Source organism: Anser brachyrhynchus (genome assembly GCF_964034855.1).
Source record: "Anser brachyrhynchus genome assembly, chromosome: 3".
Lineage (NCBI taxonomy): Eukaryota > Metazoa > Chordata > Aves > Anseriformes > Anatidae > Anser > Anser brachyrhynchus.
The window spans coordinates 3,051,073-3,071,149 of NC_137696.1; the positions used below are offsets into that span (position 1 = coordinate 3,051,073).

Below are 20,077 nucleotides of genomic sequence, written 5' to 3' on the forward strand. Positions count from 1 at the left end.
TTTTCCTACCCCCACATCACAGCTGATTTATCTCAGGATGCAACAAATCCTCTTTCAAAGAAGAAACAAGTATTTGTGCCTTACAGAGACTCCGTGTTGACTTGGCTGTTAAAAGATAGCCTCGGAGGAAACTCTAAAACTATAATGATTGCCAGTAAGTGTTTTTAAATTACTTTTTTGGCATCCTGAACAGTTCATGCTTAATAGGATTAGCTGTAAATATTTAGATTCCAGATGCTTCATTAAGGCAGAGCGTTATTTACATGTTTTAATTTTTTTGTTTCTTTCTTTCTTCCTGAGTTTTCTAGTAACACTCTGCTTTTACCTGTGCTCTACAGAACATCTCTTGCAGCAGTAAAACTGTAGGTGGTCTCATTGTGTATAAGGGGGCCATCTAGTTTGTTCAGTAATGTCGTGAGCAATAGCGGGGATGTGTGTTGCCAGAACTTGAGAGTTTTCCATACCCAGATCATCTGTGTGCATATATCACTGGCTACTTGGTCACAAATGTAACAAGGCATCCAGGTTGTGTATGTACTGTCATTAGGTATAAATAAAGGTCATCCAAGTGTATGTGCATAATGGTTTGCATCTGCTCTGACATCAGACTCATTGTCATATTCATCTTTAACACATGCACAGTGTAACGATAATCTAATCTGACCAGTTAAGCTTCAAGTAATAGCTCTTGTGGCTTATTTGCATTCCATACAGCTCTGTTACTTGTGATAAATGCTCAAACTGGGATCTAGATCAAGTCTTGTACCAAGACTTGTACGTAAGCCTGTCCTCAGTCCTCCCCAGGTCGCAAGCTTTCATCCCCATTAAAAAAAAAAAGAAAAAGATTTGTGTGTCTAGTCAATATTGATGTGTGAATTCGTTTGCTTTTTTAAAGCCGTGTTGTTTTTGTAGTGTTAGTGGCAGAACAACCTGGTCTCTTTTGACATTCAGTGGATTAGAATGTCATTTTTATTTAACCCACTTTTTGAGGCATACAGCATTTTAACTTTTTGTCTAAATTTAATTATTCACGATCAGTCATGTTACAAACTTTTTTACAGCTTCCTTTTTACCCATTGGAAGCTCTTTAAGGATCACTTGTTTTAGAAATGCACCTATGGCATAACTGCAGTTTTTTCAATAAATTGTAATGGGAGTGCCAGTTCCAAAAAAACAAGTGAGGATATTTAAGGGGAGGGGTGGATTTGGGATGTCAAAGATGTAAGGTGTGAAGAGACGAGCAGCTCTGAAATTTCTCTTCCTCCCCTGTTCAAATGAGATGCAGTTTAACTGATAGAGTCGTCTTTTGGGAATGGTGAGGGAGCAAAGGTGAGATAGTAAAATGCAATGGATCAAATTCTGGTTCTTCACATGCTTTGCTATAGGCAAATTCTCTTCTTAGCACTTCTTTTGTTGCATGATTTTGGGGATGTTTTTGGAATCCGTGCTGCTTTCTTTCCTGAGACTGATCATAGTATGAAAAGAGGATCTTGGACCAGATGCTGCTTTGTTCTTCTGGCTGTTCAACTAACACTGTGCTGACATGCTTCTTGATGCTTTCTTTCAGTTACACGCTTGACTAACTTGATGTTTTCTGTTGGGAGGGATGGGGAAGAGAAGTTTTAGAAACACGGTGAGCTTTCAGTGCCTTTAGGAATGATTACAGTGCACAGCTGCTTTTTCAGCTACTTCCCCATCTATTAACGATGCATCTGCTAGGCAGAGTCCTGATGGTTGATCTCGTCTCCAGCAGTAACTCTACCGATAATGTGGCTGAATCACCTAACAGAGCCTGACAAGCTGTCCAGATACGTTTGGTGTACCTTTTCTTTAACTAAACACAAAAATGCAGGAAGATCATCTCAAACTCTAGGAAGGGATCTTATAAAAACATGTCCAATTCTGATTTGTCATGTTTCTGTAAGATATTGTAACATCCTTTCAAAAGGAAAGTAATTGAGTACTGGAAAGGAGACAGTAAATAAAGTAGTAAAGTGAGTAGTGTGAGCTAAGGGAAGTATACTCTGTTGCTAGAGCATCTCCCCCTAATTCAGGCAGTATCTACCACAGAGAGTATTTATTACTGTTGGTAGAATGAGGAAGGACAGAATATTGGTTGCTTAATTATTTTTGAGGCGTTTTCATTGCCTGATTCTTCAGGTTTCTTGTTCAGTTGGATCACTAAGACTTCTGATCTCTCATTGCTGAACGGTGTTCCCTTCTATTTTTTTTTTCCTCATCTATTGGGATGAAGTAAAGTATCTTTTTTTAAATTTTGAACATCTTATATATTAGGAAAATTATTTGAAGGACAGCATTAGCACTTTCATTAAAAATCCATTATGTTTCCAGGTAGAGTTGTCTGCAAAAATCATCCTGTTTTTCCTTGATGCCTCAGCTAAGTGATAGTTCTGCATGCTGTCAGACACCTGCAGCTCAGCAGAACAGGTAGACTTGTAAATGGGTGATAGAAGCTCTTCTCGTTTTTGTTTTTATGTCTGCTTTTTGCATAAATGCTGTTTAATTTCCTTTCAAAACTTGAGTAAACATACAGTTTTTACCTGAAATGACTTTTCCATTACATGATTACATTGATCCTCGACAAAATACTTGCTGGTTTTCTTACTGTTCATGCAGAAATTCATGAGAGCATCTGTAAAGTATTCATACAGCACGTTTACACTTCACATAGAGTTGTAAATATTAAATAGATTGACAACAAAATTGCTTTATAAATCTTGATCGCTGGACCTAATTATTCTAATACAGTGTTTAATTAAGCAAAGTTGTATTGACGTGAAAGCAGTGGAGCAAGATGAAGAGCTGGAACAAATTGTAGCCGTAGTGGTTATGTATTTCTGTCTCTTCCATGTTAACTTTATCCGACTTTTAAACTATAAGCTAACTTTACTAAATGAAACATATGGTGATGGATAAACTGTTTCTGATTTCATCTCCTTAGCTATTTCACCTGCTGATGTCAATTATGGAGAAACTTTAAGTACACTTCGCTATGCAAATAGAGCCAAAAACATCATCAACAAGCCTACTATTAATGAGGATCCTAACGTCAAACTGATCCGTGAGCTGAGAGCTGAAATAGCCCGATTAAAAGCCTTGCTTGCTCAAGGGAATCAGGTTAGCTTTACTTAAAATTTATGTGTAATTTTCCTTGAGTTATAACATCTATTTCTAGAATGTAATGAGATAATTATCTTTCATTATATTGATTTGAGTAAACAAGCTCTATGAGGCTATGAATGAATATTATTTTCCTGATTGAATCAGTTTCCATATGGCCAGTAGATTTCCTCTTTTAACATAAGGGGGAAAAATTGTCAACCTAATGCTTCAAGTTTTCTCTTAATATAATCAGACCTTGATTGCAGTGTGCTGTGGAACAGGTACTCACCACAGCCAAAGGAGACTGAGCAGTAACATTTGCCATGACTAGTCTGACGGACTGAAGCTGTACTTTAGTATCTTAAAAGTAGCAGAAGGTATTAAGTACCTTAAATCCCTAAAATGTCTATAATCCTGCATTTTATATTTACAAGAATTCGAATGGCATTTGTGTTTGAATGCATGGTACATTAGAAAGCATGTCACATGCTAAACGTGAAAGTATTTTCAGTGACGGTCTAAGAAAAGATTTATACTTTTTACTTGAACAGACTGGAAACTCTCATAGTTAGATTTATGTCTTAGATAAGGGAAGACAAAGAACTGCTGAGGGGCTCTGTCTTCTTAGACTGCTAATTCTTTTCTTCCAGTAAATACCAGGTTCCACTTGTGTGTATGTAATACAGAGCAGAGAAAACATGAATGATATACTAGTAAATCCAAAAAGATAAAAGCACAGGTCTTAGATATTTTTCTCACTTTTCTGATCTTGGTTTGTAAAACTTGCAAAGTTTATTTGATACCAACTGCTTACTTAACCTTACTGTTTCTGAAGCAACACATGGTGATTATGATAGAGGTTATGAACAGAAATAACGTACCCATTACAGACTGGGAGTTCATATGGCCAAGAAATGCCAGTGGTTAAAAGCTATATTGTTTTGGGGTTATTTTTATTGTGAGGAGGGATTCTGAACTTGATTGCCTGAACAACCATTGTTTTGTTTTAAAGCATGCTAATTTGGCTTACGCTTGCAGTGTTGAGTCACTGAGCTATTTGATTTGAAGAGTCAGAAAATGCACTGTTGTTGCTGTTTTCCCCATGTACTAGGCAAGCTGACAAAAATAAATAAATAAATAGTGCTGAAATAAATGTAAATCTTCCCTAAGTCTTAAAGGATAGTGGTTGATTCAAACTTGTGAATAAACTCAAGAAATCTAAGGCATTGGGATTTATCAGATTTGAAAACTTTCATCACATCAGTACAGGTTATTGTCATAACCATCCTGACCAGTATAAAGCCTCTGCATACTGGAGTATATCTGATATACTTATGGGGCTGTTCAGAATGAAGCACAGTTTCTCAGAAATGTCTCACTCTCTGTATATACAGAATGTTGGTTTGCTTTAACAAAGACCTTTTGTTGTGTCTCCTCTTTCCCTACCTGTAATGACCAGCAGAGTTTCTCTTTTGCATGGTGCTATTTCTTGTTCTTCTATCAGTATTGGCCACTATAAACATGTGCTGCACAAGCCCAGTTAAGCTTAATTTCTTCTCTGTTTTCAGGGTGATGAAACCAAACTAACAATAAGGAATATACAATCACTCAGGCCAGTCATCTCTTCTAAATAATGCCACTTGAGATGGCTAGATTTAATACTCGAGCAAATATGATATCGGAATACATCTGAAATGATACTTTAGATTTATCTCTAGAACCGAATTTTACTTTAGATAGGCTGTGCAATGTGAAATGTCAGTTCAGCTCAGACTTGTTTTATGGAAGTTTAATACTTCAGCTAGATTTCATTGTATAAAAGATTCCCTGAAAAAGGGGATGGGACCACAGTATGAATCAGTAATAGGTATTGTAGATGATTGAAGCTGAGAGCTTTGCTTTGTTACAGACAATTAGAAAGCTCTTCATGGGTTTGAATTACTGTTCTACTTTTGTATTTCTTTTGTATTCGTTAGGAGGGGAAAATGAGTTTTTGTTCCCTGGATTGTGTGATCACTTTTATTTTCAAAATAAGTTTTGTTTCAGAGTTAAGAAAGTAGATATAACATAGACCCTTTTGAAGATCTAATGCTTTGACCTAGTTCAAAGCTGTAACACAGAGGATATCACAAAATAAATCTGGTTCAGTTCTAGGATGTGTGGGGCACAGCAGAGAACTTGCTTAAGTTAATTAAGTTAATTGTGATGCTTGGTAAAAAGCGAAGTGGTGTTATGTATGCACAATAGAATATAAAAACCTGTATAATTTCTTCTGTAATCTTCCTTTATATTCCTGAAGTGCTGTATTGCAAATGCTTCTGTAGATCACTGAAGATACTGGTACCCAAATACAGTGCTGGATTCAGTGTGGGAGGTCATATAACAATGAGTATTGCTTGTGTGTGTTGTATAGTAATTTTCCTTTTCTAAGGCCAGTTATCTTTATATATTTTTTAATAAAAGATAAGCAGTAAGATATTTCTTATAGCAAAGTCATCAAATGTTGATACATCATAAATTTTTATGTTTAACAGGAATATAGCTTTAAACTTCAGGAGTTACCTGTTATAAACTTGTGTCTGGTTTCTGTGTGCGCATGTGTGTGACAATATGTATACATAGTGAATGAAAACAGTACACCTAAAAAGATGATTTGTATTCAGAATATCTGCTTTGACAACATTTTGATTACTCTGTTTATAGTATTTTAAGGTAAAATGGTATACATTGGAGTTCAAAATATTTCATCCTAAATAATGAAAGAAGTTGATCAATTGCATTTCTTTCATTTGATTCTGCCAGAAAATTCTCACCGTTTTTCTAACTTGATACTGTGTATTTTTTACGATTTTAGATTGCTCTCTTGGATTCTCCGACAGCTTTAAGTATGGAGGAAAAGCTTCAGCAGAATGAAGCAAGGGTGAGTTATTTCATAAATCAGTTTGACAAAATAAAATAAAAAAGTGGTCTTGATGCAAATGATAGTCATTTTCATTTTTTTTAATAACGACTTAATTTTTGCCCACCAACCAGCATTTCCTAGTTTTATCTTTTTTAATTATATGTTAACTTTTTTTTGTCTTAGGAAGGTAAGATAACAGATTACAACTAAGAACAAATGATGTGTCTTGGATATTTATATTATAGTTCCCTTCAAGTAAAGAAAATATTTGTTCCTTGGCCAGCTTGCCCTATTTTATTAAAAAGAAAGCATGTTTGTAGGTAGAACAGGGGGGGAAAACTGACTGCATTATGTTACTAAATCAGACTGACAAAGCATTCATACAATAAATATTTTCCAGGGAAATGGTCAACTTGCTCATGCTTTCAAGTAATCGATAATTTATATTGCAGGTTATGTTTTCTGGAAAGTTTCAGTCTTTAAATCTGGAATGGACACGTACAAATATGTTCGGTTTCTAATTAACTGTCTTTCTGGGGGAGTCTTAAGATCTGGGTGGATGTACTTCATGGTGTGCCTCTATAATAATCCAGCCCAGTGCAGAAGCTGGGAAGAATTCCTAGACAGTTGAGATTTATTGATAGGGTCCAAAAGAATATAAATGTAATGGCACTCAGATTTCTTGAATTTGCAGTCATTCACTCTTTGTCTTTTTGTGTTAATTCTTTTCTGTCTACTTGGCTGTTCTTAAAGCTACTACAAACCATTTAAAAAAACAAAAAAAGAACAAAAGTATTACACAGTTTGGAAAAAGAGGGAGGAAAGAATTTGGAATCATTCAGCTACATGGCAGTGAAATTATTTACTGGCATATTTACTTCTGAGTATTGTCAACAACATGCTAACCAATATATAGATACAGATGCCTCTAAAAAATAGGGGTTTCTTAGCAGGGTTAAATTGTAAGGCTTTCACTGGTGCTGCTCAGACCTTTACAATTAGAGAATCAATGCACTGCTTTCTGAGAATCCTGTTTTGACTGAAGTAATTGGTGGTATAGTATCTGTTTGCACTTCTTGGGATTCTAGTTGGTAATGCCAATTTTAAAGAAATGTCCAAGTACTTTTCTGTGAAATGATTCTTCGAAAATAAACTTCTTGATAAAAATGTACAACATGTATTAGTGTGAACCATAGCTACAAAGCAGACTCTAGGCTTCTTCATAAGCCAAGTTTCTTTTAGGAATGTATTTTGCAACTCTGTAATATATGCAGGAATCCATATTGTGTTGCATTCAATACTTCAAGTAAAACCTACAAAGCAGTGATAGGAGCCTTCAAGTTGTAAATATTTTTTTCATATTAATATGAGGCATTTAAAATGTCTTCAGCTGAATCAGAAGAGTTGATGGTAGTGTTGGTAATGTAATATGCTTTTATTTTGTGCACAAACACAAAGCTTTTATCTAAGAGTAGGGAGCAATATGAACTGCTGGATATATGCTAATTAGAACGTTATTCATGCCCTGACAGTAATCACTGCTTGTCCTGCTCATAAGTGTTGGTCCTCTGCATGGAAAGTATATTGAGCATATTTTATCTTTTGTCAACCTCATTAGAAGGTTATGTGATTACTATTTAATGCAATTACTACAGTCACAATTACTGAAAAATCTTAGTAAATATTGCAGTGTTTATAGCTTTTTTATAATTGAGTGCAATAACTAATTTGTTTATACAGATCTACAGATTTTATCACCATATTTAAATTATCTGACAAATATATAGTGGCTTTCTTTAGCAAATTGATTTGTCCTTGTATAAGGACAATTTTGAATAACTTTCTGTTGAATAAAAATTGCTCTGGCATGGTAATTAGACTTACAATGGACATTCTTCATATTTTCTGTTTCGGTTGTTTTCTGTTTTAACATTCTGATTACCAGTACTAATAATGCACTGAAAAATGTGTTACTTTTCTCTGTTGAAATTTTGAAATGTAAGTAGAAATGAGATAAATTTCTTTAGTTCTTATTGATTAATTTGCACTTGAACTGCAAAGATAGCTCGGGTGGTAGGCTATAGGCTACAAATGGAGAGTTGTTTGGAGGAACAGCTGAAGACCTTTTTTTCCCCAGTGGATTTAAATATAAAGTATTAAAGGGACGTAGCCATTGTGTTTTTCAGCGTTCTGCATGCTGAAGTGAATTTAACTAATAAAGGATTGTGTACATTTTCAAAAGTCTATATGTTAAATTCCTACAAAGAAATCTGGTGATTTCAGAAAATGGAAGTGTGTGTATGCATGTGTGTGTATATATACATACATATTTATATATGTATGTATACAAACACGCACACACATAAATTTAATATGAGTATGATTCCAAGTCAGCCAGAGCTTTGAGGCTGATCTGCCTGAAGCACCTTCTATACAGCGCCTTCTAAAAATTCAGAAGGGCTTTGAAATGCAAAGAGCCTTTACTGGTGTATATAAGCTATGAGTTAGGCAGCTTGGTGAGCAGAAACAGCAGGGCAACACAAGCATTGATACACAACGTTTTGCCTGCCTGTAATGCCTTTGCAAGCAGGTCCTCACTTCAGTGCTGATTTCCTCCAAGTGTGTGACTTTTCTGTTGCAGCAAACTTTGCTTTCATTCTCTCCTGAAGGCTGTCTGTCTGCGTCTTCCTCTCATGCATGAGGCTGTTTGAGCCAGAACATGCCTAGCTGAGATGTAGGAAAGAAGCTGTCTTCCTGTCGTAGTTAAGGGACCATTCTGCTGCAGTTCTTTTCGGGACTGACTAGGCAATTTTTGAAATTATTCCATTTCTTTGAAAATACCTATCATTATTTGAAGTGGCTATCCCTGTCCTTTGTTTCATTTTATATTATAAAGAAGAGCCTTCTAGTTTTCCTTTTTGAGAGAGAAAAATTGTATGGTCACTTAATGCAGGAGTAATAGTTCTCTTTTAAATATTTAAGTATTAAACTTGACAATGAATTCCACTGATTTTTAGTACTTGTGTAAGAATTTATTATCAAGAGCTTTGGAAAAGATGTGATTTTTCAGATATTTGTTTTCTTTTATAGGTACAGGAACTGACCAAAGAATGGACCAACAAGTGGAATGAAACCCAAAATATTTTGAAAGTAAGGCAAATACATCCTTTTTCAACCTGGCATTTGAACTAATCTTAGAGTTTTTTCCTTAAAAAAAAAAAAAAAAAAAGTTCCTGTGCTAAGTCACCTTCTTTGGCTTTTTTAATAACACAGAACTTTCTCAGACTTTTCACTTAATTTTTTTCTTTCTTGAGAACTTCCAAGAGCAAAGATTCATGCAAGGGGTGGTATTTGCGAATTAGACTTTACGTAATATTAATAAAAAGCACAACTCTCTGCTTTTTTCAGTATAAAACACTTTATTTATTACAAATCTTTAAAATACTGAATGGTTCCATCGCAAGGGCAAGTGGATCCCCTTAGTTTTTGTGTTGTATCAAGACCTGCGAATAATCACCTTTTAGGTTACACTGGGTATCTCAGTGAATGCAGCGCATGTGGATACAGATTTTTGCATTGGCCTTCAGATTTGTTTCAGTCAGGAGGAGTATGTAAAGTTGAAAAACAGCTTTCAGTGGGACTTCTGCAGTTGAATATCCTCCAGTAGGTCTCCATGAAACAAAACAGATGCATCTGAGCTAAGTGTGCTGTGGAGTCTCCAAGGACAGGGATTTCTGCAACTGATTCACATAAGCTGGCTTGCCTGCACTCTTTATATGACTCCAGACTACTTCTGGAGCAGTTAAATCCACGCAGTGCTCTCTTGCATTTTGTAGATTTAGTATAGATCCGAGAGGGCAACTTAGAGACTACCATACTGTGTTTTTGCATGATGTAGACTGAGACTCTCGAGTTCTCTGCGTATATCTTTGCCTCCATACTGTCCGATTGTACTGGTAAGTTTTTATGTTGGTGTTTGGCTCTTGATGAAAGTGATATTCTGAGGTGATATTTTAATGAGTTACTTCATGATTCTGTACATGTACGCACACAGAGTGATGAATCCCATAGTTTCTTTTTCCACAACGTTCACCAGCTTCTTTGCCAAATGTTTTATTTGTTCTGTTAAATAAAAATATGGAAAAATAAACCTTAAGCTTTCATGCCTTGCTGTATATGCTGTGCATATGCTTGTTCAGAGTGCAATTCAAGCACGCATATGGGAGTATTTTTTTTAATTCTCCTTATCACTGACCTGAGACTTGTTTTTGGAGTTGATTTTTGCTGTATATCACTTTTTAATTGTTAGTTTATTTTTTAAGTTCACCTCCATGTGTTTTATCTGACTTCCAAGTAAGTCAAATGACTCCATGCTTAAAAATAAAGCACAGATAGCTTAGAGAACAGAGCAGGGCTGGTAACTGCCTAGCAGATGGCATGACAGAATGGACTGTTTAGTGTATGTCCAGATATTGAACTGGGAATTACCATTTGCATATTCCTCAGAGATGTTTTGGGTCCAGTTTTACATTATTCCTCTGTTTTGTTATTTTGAAGCATCTATACAGATATACATCTATATAGAACTTTGTTAATCTTCTCTTTACTCAGGTTTAGATTGGAGAGTTCATTGTTACATGGAGAATTTGTGAATTGAAGTTGTGCAATTATGAAGTCAATATGATGTAGGTAGCACGTGGAAAGTCTTTATACCTTAATGTTGGAAATGCGCTGATTATTCCACAGAAATTACAGGATTGTAAGAGGCATTAATTGAACAATTCAAATAAACAAGGAAAAGCCGTGTTTATTAAGTAGTTGAACATAAAGGACTTAAAAACCCAGAAGCTGTAATTCTGCTTTTCTGGTACTGAGCTTTTGTTAGTTTAATTCACACAGCTTCTGTATTTTGCACTTTTATGTGCTGATATTTTAGCATATAAATATAGCTTATATTTCACTTTTGAGTTAAAGGCAATTGATGAAACTTTCTTGGCCCTGAAAAACTGAAAATCTGCAAAAGTTTTCATGTCCTTACTGCTTTATTTTGCACCATTTTACTGAAGCTATCCGTATTTTTATTTGCTTCTTGTTTAACAATTCTTGAGATCCCTGCCAGCATATGAGTGGGAAAGAGCTTTTTGGAACTTTGCCAAGCTGAGTAGCAGGAAAGCAGATTTTAAACTAGAGAAAGCAGTGGTGTTTCTTGTAATAGACTCCTTTAACTTCACTGGCTTTTTTGTTTCTTCATTCATATACCACCTCTCACATGCATGGGTCATACCTTGGGTTTATAAAACTAGAAGGTCTTGGTGCACTTTTAGAAATGGGATTGTCGTCATGTGCCCACATCACCACAGTCACAGCTGCAACTTTTTCCGTGCCATAATCTGGTTACATTCAGAATATTCTTTGTTAAGATCTTTAGAATATCACATTTGTATTTGTGTTTAAAATCTGCTTCTCTTTACCTTCCTCCCCCTAAGTAAATAAGTATGGTATGTAGGACATTGATGCTGACTGTGTGGAGGAGTCTGGTAATTTCTTGCCTGTGTGTTGTTCCTTGTCTGTGTGATTTGGGCTTGGTTAAATGGCAGTTCTATTTGGGTTGCATTTATTGGAAGATTGTCTGAGCTGTGCTTGAGCAGATGAGGCTTGTTTGTTGTTGTTCAGTGAAAACATTTAATTATTTAATGTTCTTCCTGCAGCGCACTATGGCAGACTCTAATGTTGAATTTGTTCTTTTCTAATCTCTTTGTGATGGTTCAAAGGTTCAAAAAATTTAACCAGCTTGATCACTCTTCAGAATTACTTTGAACCTTGTCTTAAATTATATCAGCAACAACTAAATGCTACCTTGAAAATACAGAACATTCAGAATGGAAAACTCTATTCAGACAGGAAACACTGAGAACAAGAGAATACCAAGTGAAGGCAAATTTTTGATTAAAAAGTATCTGACAACTTAAAGTTCAAATATTTCAGTCAGTACAGTTCCACGTGTGCAGCTGAGATGTACATCCAGGTATCATTCATTATCTCTGCTTGTAGCTTTTAACATGCTTATTCCCCTTTTGATGTTTTGTCTCTACGTAGTTCACCCGAACTTATGGTTTCCATGACAGGGTTCATCTTCGTGTTGAGGACGTTGAACCATTCCGTCTGTAAATGATACCAATTCAGAGTTTGGTGCCAAGTCTGTGTGACTGAGTGCCATTATCAGCTCTGAACATCGTTTATAATCCTTCGTATGTACTACTGCCAGAATGAACTTGTCTTGGACTGGCGGTGGTAGCAGTGATAGTGTGCTCTTTCTTCCATGCATTTGGAAGAAGCCCTTTTTTTGTAGGGAGATTGTCTGGGTTCATATAGAGTCTGAACTACTGCCAAATCACAGCTAAAGCCGAAATTCTCCCGCTATCATAATGCAAAGATTAAGACACTGCGTACATTTTAAGATGAGTTTAAAAAGGGGTTTAAATCTATGCTAATTCATATGAAGTATCCTTTACTGTAGCATGGCAGCTGCTTGGAGGTCTCTGTCTAAAGGGACAAGCATTGTTTCCAATGGTGGTGTTTACTTCCATACTTGACCTCCTCACTATAGTATAGCGTGATACTCTAACCTTACTAATCTAGCAGTTGCTTCTGTCCTCTATCCCTCTTTTTAATCAAAGGCAGGATATTCTAATGCTTCATAAATAGGTAGAGTGATGGTTGGCATTGGGTAAAATACTGCATAGTAAACAGAACTGATAGTGTTTGATTTAAAGCCTGTAGGCTTTGGGTTATTTCCTCAAATGTCATCAGCTGTCTAAAGAATTGCACTTTACAAGACAGTACTGCTTTGCATCGCTTCTCTGTCTTCAGGTGTCTTGCAACCTCAGCAGTTGTTTAACTTTAGGATTTTGCTTTCATCTTGCTCTCATTGAGTCTTTCTCTGAATTTTTCTTCCATTAATGTTCTTCGATGCACATCCGTGTGAAAGAGGAGGAGGGAGGAAAAACTTCTCTTTCCCTTAGCTTAGTCCTTTTGTATTGTTCTGTTAAAGATCAGTCCTGGGGTCTATAATTTCTTTGGATCGTTTCTAAGATGTTAAGGTAGCCTATCCAACTTTTGCTTTCTTTCTTTGAGACTTTAATTGGTACAAAACTTCTTTTGATGTGGCAGCTATATATGACTGCGTGTGTTGTCATTCTTCTATTTTTCTTTTACTGGCATCTTATTTTTTTTGTTATCTTCTGTGCATGTTCCAATTTCTAACTGTAACCTTTAGCAGCTTTTATATTAATTTTTTAAATGTGCACGTCTTTATATAATTCTCCGCTGTTTTCTTCCAACTGTCTTTTAAATTTCTTCTCCCTCTCACTGTTTGTATAGAAATTGGTTTAATACTTCTAGCGTTTTCCTTCTTTGATGCCATTCTTACCTAGTGTTAAGGTATTCAGATGCTCTTTTGTGTGTGCATGCATGCGTTTTAAGTGGATTTAGTTGCATTTTATTTCATTATATTGTTGTTTGATTCTAATCATGTCATTAGCTTTGTGTAGGAGCACTCAACTGATGTCAAAGGATGCAGAGATCTGTCTTCCCAGAGTCTATGAAAGGACAGAGTCCATTTTTTTTCGTGTGTGTGTCTAATTCTCATGATCAATAGTTTAACTAGTAGCTGCTTCTTATGGCTTTGTCTGGTTGGATTTAGTGACATAGCCTCACTTTAATCAATAATACTAATTCTGCTGCAGTACTTTACCACATTGTATAAATATGTTATTGAGCACTGTCTATTTGATCTCCTTCTTTTTTGTGCCCTTTGGTTGAGTATCAGTTAATAGTACATTTTTATGTACTATTGTTTTTCCTACAAAAACAATTGTTTTTCCTACCTAGGGAAGAAAACTGTTGCTAATTGTGTCCATTTGTAAGCATTAATATCTACTGTTTTTTTATCTTTGTTTTAGCTACATATGCCTTTTTTGAGGGAGGTGAAAAACCCACTTAAATTGCCATTATGAATAAATGCAGGCTAATACTAAACACTTATTCTAGTAGACATTTATCTAAACAGGAATTTATTATCTTTATGAATCTTGGCTACATCCAGCAAAGGCATCAGGAAACCAAAACTGAAAGTAATTATGCTGCTCTGTGTAAGGTATGGATTAGGGTGGCAGAAGCTAATAGATTTTGATTTTAATCATTTCCTTTCCATGCTGGCTTGTATACTGGAGTGAATTCTGTCAAGAGCAGTCTGTTGTATTCTATAGAAATTCTGCATTACTCGGCACTTACTTGCACTTTCAGATAGTGTTTTTTTTTTTTTAACCCTCACTTGCCAAATGGTATTTAAGCACATTTATCTCAGTTATGTTGCATATAAGGATAGACATATATCGCAGTTTCCTGTTTTATGCCGTTTTGTTAGTTTATATTAACTTTAACTGTTTTGGTCCTTGACTATTTTGGGTCCTTTTCTTCTTCTCACGTTTCATGTCCTTCCCCAGTACTTTGCCCTTTGAGCATTTGCTTTCTGCATTCTTTCCTTTCTCTTCATTGTGCTTCTTGAATTGGCCTCCGCTAACTTCATAGCTTATTTCTGTGCTTTACTCACTTTAGCAATTCAGTCATGTTAACCTAAATCTTGTCTGTTCTGACTTAACGGGTCTGCTCATCTTTATCCTCACTGACATCTTTCTCACCTGCATCCTTCTCTGTAGTGACTATTATAACAAGACAGGCAGCAAGCAGGGATAAAATACAGATTGAAGGACTTTCTTTCCTGTTTTAACATGCTCAATCCTCAGGTGAAAAGTGCTTTCAATTAATTATCTGCAACTTCAACATAAAATCCTCCTGTCTAAATCCACTCTGACTGTAGAGAACTTGTGCAGACTGTTGGGTTCTTGAAGAACAAACTCTAGATTTTTTTTTTAAGTACTTCTAACATCATTAGTTAATGGTAGTTCGTGACTCATGACGTGTTTCAGTGGTTGTGACACTTCCCTATTCAATACTTTTAGTAATCAATAAAATCCTGTGGGTACTAGAACATTAGGACCCTAATGCATAATCTAGTTGTCCTAGATCGCTAATGAATAACTGAATACAAAATGAATAATATGTTCATTGTACATATATGTATGTATGAAAATTATCAGACAAAAACAACAATTTGATATTTATAATCATTTCTATCACCTTAATTATTTTACCATTGGGTACTGGAAAATCATATATTATGGAAGTTTTTACAAAAGACACCAGTATATACTTTAATCCTGCCCTTGAAAAGTATCTGTGACTCTTTGAGTCTTCTTGGATGTGTGCCTTTGGAACACAGGTCCTAAAATGGTTATATTTATAGGTCAATGAAAAACAAAAGGAGTTAAAGGAATGATGTGCATTTATATACAAAATGATGTATGCATGATACTGTGTTTAAACTGTTCATTTTCAGCTTTGGCATATGTGTTTGTTTGTATGTTTGGCAGGAATACCACTTGTTTCTAAGGATTTTTCACATTTCAGTTGGTGAATCATTTTTGTAAAATTGTTGCTAGTTAGATGTGTTGGTGTTGCATTTTGGTTAGAATGTGTGGTGTTGGCTGTGTCTAAAGCATAGCTGTATACTTTTAATGAGACTTAAATCTGTATTTTCTTTTGAACAAATGTTGTTACTTTATAACTTCTATTTGTCATCTGTATTATACAAGACTCTTCGCATGCTTCCAGTTTTTGTTTCCTACTTTAGAAGCTATGTCTCCTGCTTGAGCTTTTTAAGGACGAGGTTTCAAGATCACTGGCAGGAAGAATTTAAATCAGATGTTATTCCTGGATTTGTTTCCTTTTTTTGAAAAGTTGACAGAATAAATAGAATACGAACTCTAATCCGAAGGTTGGTTGTTTTGTTAGGGCAACCCCTCTACTCAGCAGTTGCATAATGTATATACATTTATCAAACTGAATTTATAAAACTGGATTTGTATGGAAAGGCATGAATGCACATTTGCGTTAAACAGCCTCTTATATTATGCCTAATACTGTTCCCTTCAGCGGGATTGTGAATGTTGTGAAGAAGATGATATTAAGAAAGATTTAAAAGAACTGATGTTAATGTTTCATGTCTGTCTTTCTCATTTGGAAATCGCACAGATAAGAGCTTCTGTTCCTCTAGAAGCCTGTTAAAATGTGGTTTTGTTTTTTTACACTAGATGTCACTGCAGATACAAAAATCAGACGTTTCTACATCCTTAATTGAGGTTTAATTCAGATATTTTAAGGCAAAATGATTTAAATGATTTGCAATATCTTGACTTTCATTGCTGTGCAGATGTACTAAAATAAGATTATGAGAATGCCAAAACATTGGTTTAAGAACAAGTCCTGAAGAACCGGAGTAACTGTTTTGACAGAAATTGTTCTGAACAACAATTCACAGGTGGGATGAAGTGTAGAGTGATTATGTGCGTTCAAGATTATCACAATTATTTGTCAGTACCTTTTTCAACTCTCTTTTTCAAACTACTGTGTATCTAGAATGTTTGACAAATCACTTTAGCTAAAGCCTTTAAAACACTTATTTTCTCAGCTTTGAAGCTCTGATAATTTGGGGATAATAAAAAGCAGGTTCCGAGAGAGGTAGTTCCTGTTATTTGGCCAACTGGTACAGTTGAAAAACCAAACGGGCTTTTGGACATAGATCCAGGCCACTTCATCTATTTTCTTTCTCTTTTAATGTATCTTAGAGTTGGAAAAAACAGTTAGTTAAGTTTCAGTTAATTTAGTAATTTTTTTAAAAAGAAAGTTGTCTGATAACAAGGAAACGTTTATTGTTATTAGTCCTTGTACAGTATTTAACTCCTGCCCCCTGTGTCATGACACATAATGTCTGATTTAGTTGTCGGGTTTATTAGCATTTGTTGTCTGATACCTGGCCCAGTGCTTTGTTTGTTTGTTTATTTCTCAAGTTTAGCAGTTATTGGCGGTAGTTGTAGTTCATAAAGTCATCTACTCTGGTAATGAGATTTAAAGTTGGGGTACATCGTAGTTATTAAATGTCACTTCTCTTCCTGCCTCCACAGCCTCTGCATACCAACTATTTGTTTGTTATGAGTTGGTTCACAGAAGCAGGGACATGAAAACATATCATGTTTTTTGCCAGTTTAATGAAATTAATATATTTATATGCCAGGATCTTTACGCTGTTGGTCATTACACAGACTTCTGCGTTGGCATTTGAATTTGGACAGAGATCATCCAAACAGGATATATGGTTTCTTTCAGCAGAAAACAGACATTGTTTCTGATACTATATTACGGATCAGATGCCGTTATTAAATGAAGATTATTTCTTCATCAGATTGCTCCCCTTGCTTAAGTCTGATCAATATGTGCAGGTTAGTGTAGACTGAGAATAAAGAAGATAAAAAATTCTATAAAAGCAAACAACCCAAAACTTTTAAAGGGAATATATAGTTGTCTTGAGGTACACATTGCTTTTTCTTCAGGAGAGCAGCTCTCATTGCTCTTCACTCACCAATGATTTGTTAAAGTGCTTTGTCCACAACGGCATTGGCTTGCTGTTGTCAGAGAAAGGAAAAAATACTAAATTGGGAGCTGGTGCTACTGATCTACTGTAGCTCTTTTCCTAATAGAAACACTATTGAAAGTGTCCCAGCCACCTGGGGAACACTGAGTGCAGCAGTCAAAAGTAGATTTCAAAAGAAATAGATGTCTGATTTCAAGTCTGTCTTTGCCACCTGTGTTCATCTTATTAACAAACCTCCTTTCTCTCATGTAGCTTCTTTAGCTGCTTGCTACGCCTCTGTGGTGGTCTGACCACTTTTAACTTTCAGTTTCTACTAAAAAGTTGCAATCAAGAGATGCCTAATGCTACTGATTGTTTTTTATTTCACTTTTAAGCCATTTTTCCCCACTTGAAACCACCTGGACCATCAGAGAAGCACGGTTGGGGGCTTCAGCTTCTGAGCTCACCAGCCGTGGATTAAGGCAGGCTTGAATAGTTTGGTTGATCCTGGCTGTGCATTCCAAAGGAGGCCCTCTGGTTTCTAGGAATAGCCATACTCCCAACTATTTTGCTGCCATCCTTCTCCTTACAACTGGGCCCCCGCATTTGTAGATTATCCGGGCCATACTTAGCTTTAATCCATCCCTAGGGCTTGTAGGCAGTTTTCAAATGAGAGGGAGTCAGACAGAGAGAGTTGCTTTTGAAATTCTTTCTACAGCTCAGATGCCACTTGTTCAACAATTCCTCCTGGGCATTTGGTCTGCTTTTCTATTAATTTTCTTGTGGCAGGAAGGGGAGCTAAATTGAAAGCAGAGGAAGCTTCTGATTTAGCCTGCAGAAAAAAGAGAAGAAGAAATAAACCCTGAAAGCTATTTCTTCTAAAGGATCGGCAGAGCAGTAATGAGAAGGAGCAAAGACAGAATGTAAATTCCTTGTTGGACTTGGTTATGGGAGGTTATAGAAACATTCTTACATCAAGATCTTAGAAGAAGGCAAATTTGTCTGATACCTTCACAAAAGAACTGTTTATAATATTTGTATGGAAGTAAGTATTTGATATGAAATACTAGAACCGCTTTATTCCACGTTTTTTTGCCAGCGTGTTTAGGAGTTTATTACTACATGATTCTGAGAGCTTTGAATACATGGTACTGCTGTGCACGTGACTTAATGTCTTAATTGGCAACTGAGCATAGCCTTGATTCATACAGTCCTACTGCTGTAGGAGTGGTGTGTTTGCTCTTTGTTCTTCTTTTCAAGTACAGAGACGATATTTTTAATGAAATCCACTAAGATGTCTCAAACACAGATGGCAGCACAAATCTGCTGCTATTGCAATCAGACTGTCTTCCTGAACAAAGGAGAGGACAGGTTCATTCTTCTGGCTGCCATGCGTCTCTCCAGTTTCATTTATTCTGTACCTCACTAGCTGGGTTGTGAGGGACAAGAACGCTCTGGCAACCAAGCTGCTTTTTTTTTTTTTTTTTTTGCAAAAGATTTTGCTATTGCATTGCTAGTCTAGATTTCTTTTTCTCTCTTCTTCCTTGGTACTTACTACATACTGTTGTCCATTGTCCTACTCCTTTCTTCAGTTTCTTTCAGTAGTGAGGGGCACGTTTTAGCCGGGGTAAGGGACTAATGGATTTAAAGTAATCTGCAGAAGTAGAGATGATGTTCTAGGTAAATAAATAAAACAGAATTCCAGAGAAGTGAAACACTTCCTTAATTTTCCCATCCCTCAAGAAACACAAACAAGAAAATAGCTTTTAAAATGAATAAATGTATTAGCTAGGAGACTAGTCTTTTTTTCCTCTGCAATTCCATGACTCATTCATCATCCAGCTTGAGCAACAAATGAGGTAGGAGTCCTGTAGATAATAGTCTTGTTCACTGCATTCTCTTGATTCATTCCCAGAGTACAGTCTGTAGAATGAATTATTCACAGGTCCTGTAGACAATATATGATCATGTAATTAAAGACTGTATCATAATGCATAGGGGAGAAGAGCCTGAATTAAGATTGGCTGTTTCTTTCTATTCCAGCCAGGCCCTTTCCCTTCCTTAGATACCAGCCTGGAGAATACTGAGGGCAGAGTTGCTTTCTCTTCGCTAGAAGGTACAGTACTTCCTGCTAGGAAACATCAACAAGGGCAAAAATGTCACATTTTCTCCTGTGATAGTCAGCGTTGAAAGTCATAGATACAATTTTCCTTTGAGATTAAGATACGCTCAGTGCAGTCACAGGTGGAAGGCTGTGAAGAGGTGTACCTGTCCTGCTTCAGACACAGCTTACCTATAAAATACTTCGTGTGCCTCATTTGTTGAAATAGAAGAATAGTTGTCCCTTAAACTCAAGTTGGTGAGGGCACAAACCAGCCTGCCGCAGATGCTTCAGCGTGGAAAATGGCAGCTTTGATGGCTGAAGCTTTATAAGCCACTGGAAAACAGGATTTTACAGACGAGTGTCCAGGAAGCTTAAGCAGCCAAACAGGCATCTATACTTAAAATTAGCCAAATCCTGCAGT

At 36.1% G+C, this 20,077-nt stretch overlaps 1 protein-coding gene across 18 annotated transcripts in view; it reads left to right on the plus strand.

The window, feature by feature from the left end:
* The window catches only part of KIF16B (kinesin family member 16B), a 158,170-nt gene that overhangs the window by 45,747 nt on the left and 92,346 nt on the right, over positions 1–20,077 (plus strand). For all 18 annotated transcript variants that reach the window (XR_013949285.1, XR_013949286.1, XM_080587138.1 and 15 more), the window contains 4 exons: positions 23–154; positions 2,963–3,138; positions 5,978–6,043; positions 9,116–9,175. Coding sequence is in view for 16 of the 18 variants with exons in the window: in XM_080587138.1 (XP_080443264.1) it covers positions 23–154; positions 2,963–3,138; positions 5,978–6,043; positions 9,116–9,175 (434 nt within the window). In the remaining 2 variants the exon portion in view is untranslated. The remainder of the gene's footprint in view (positions 1–22; positions 155–2,962; positions 3,139–5,977; positions 6,044–9,115; positions 9,176–20,077) is intronic.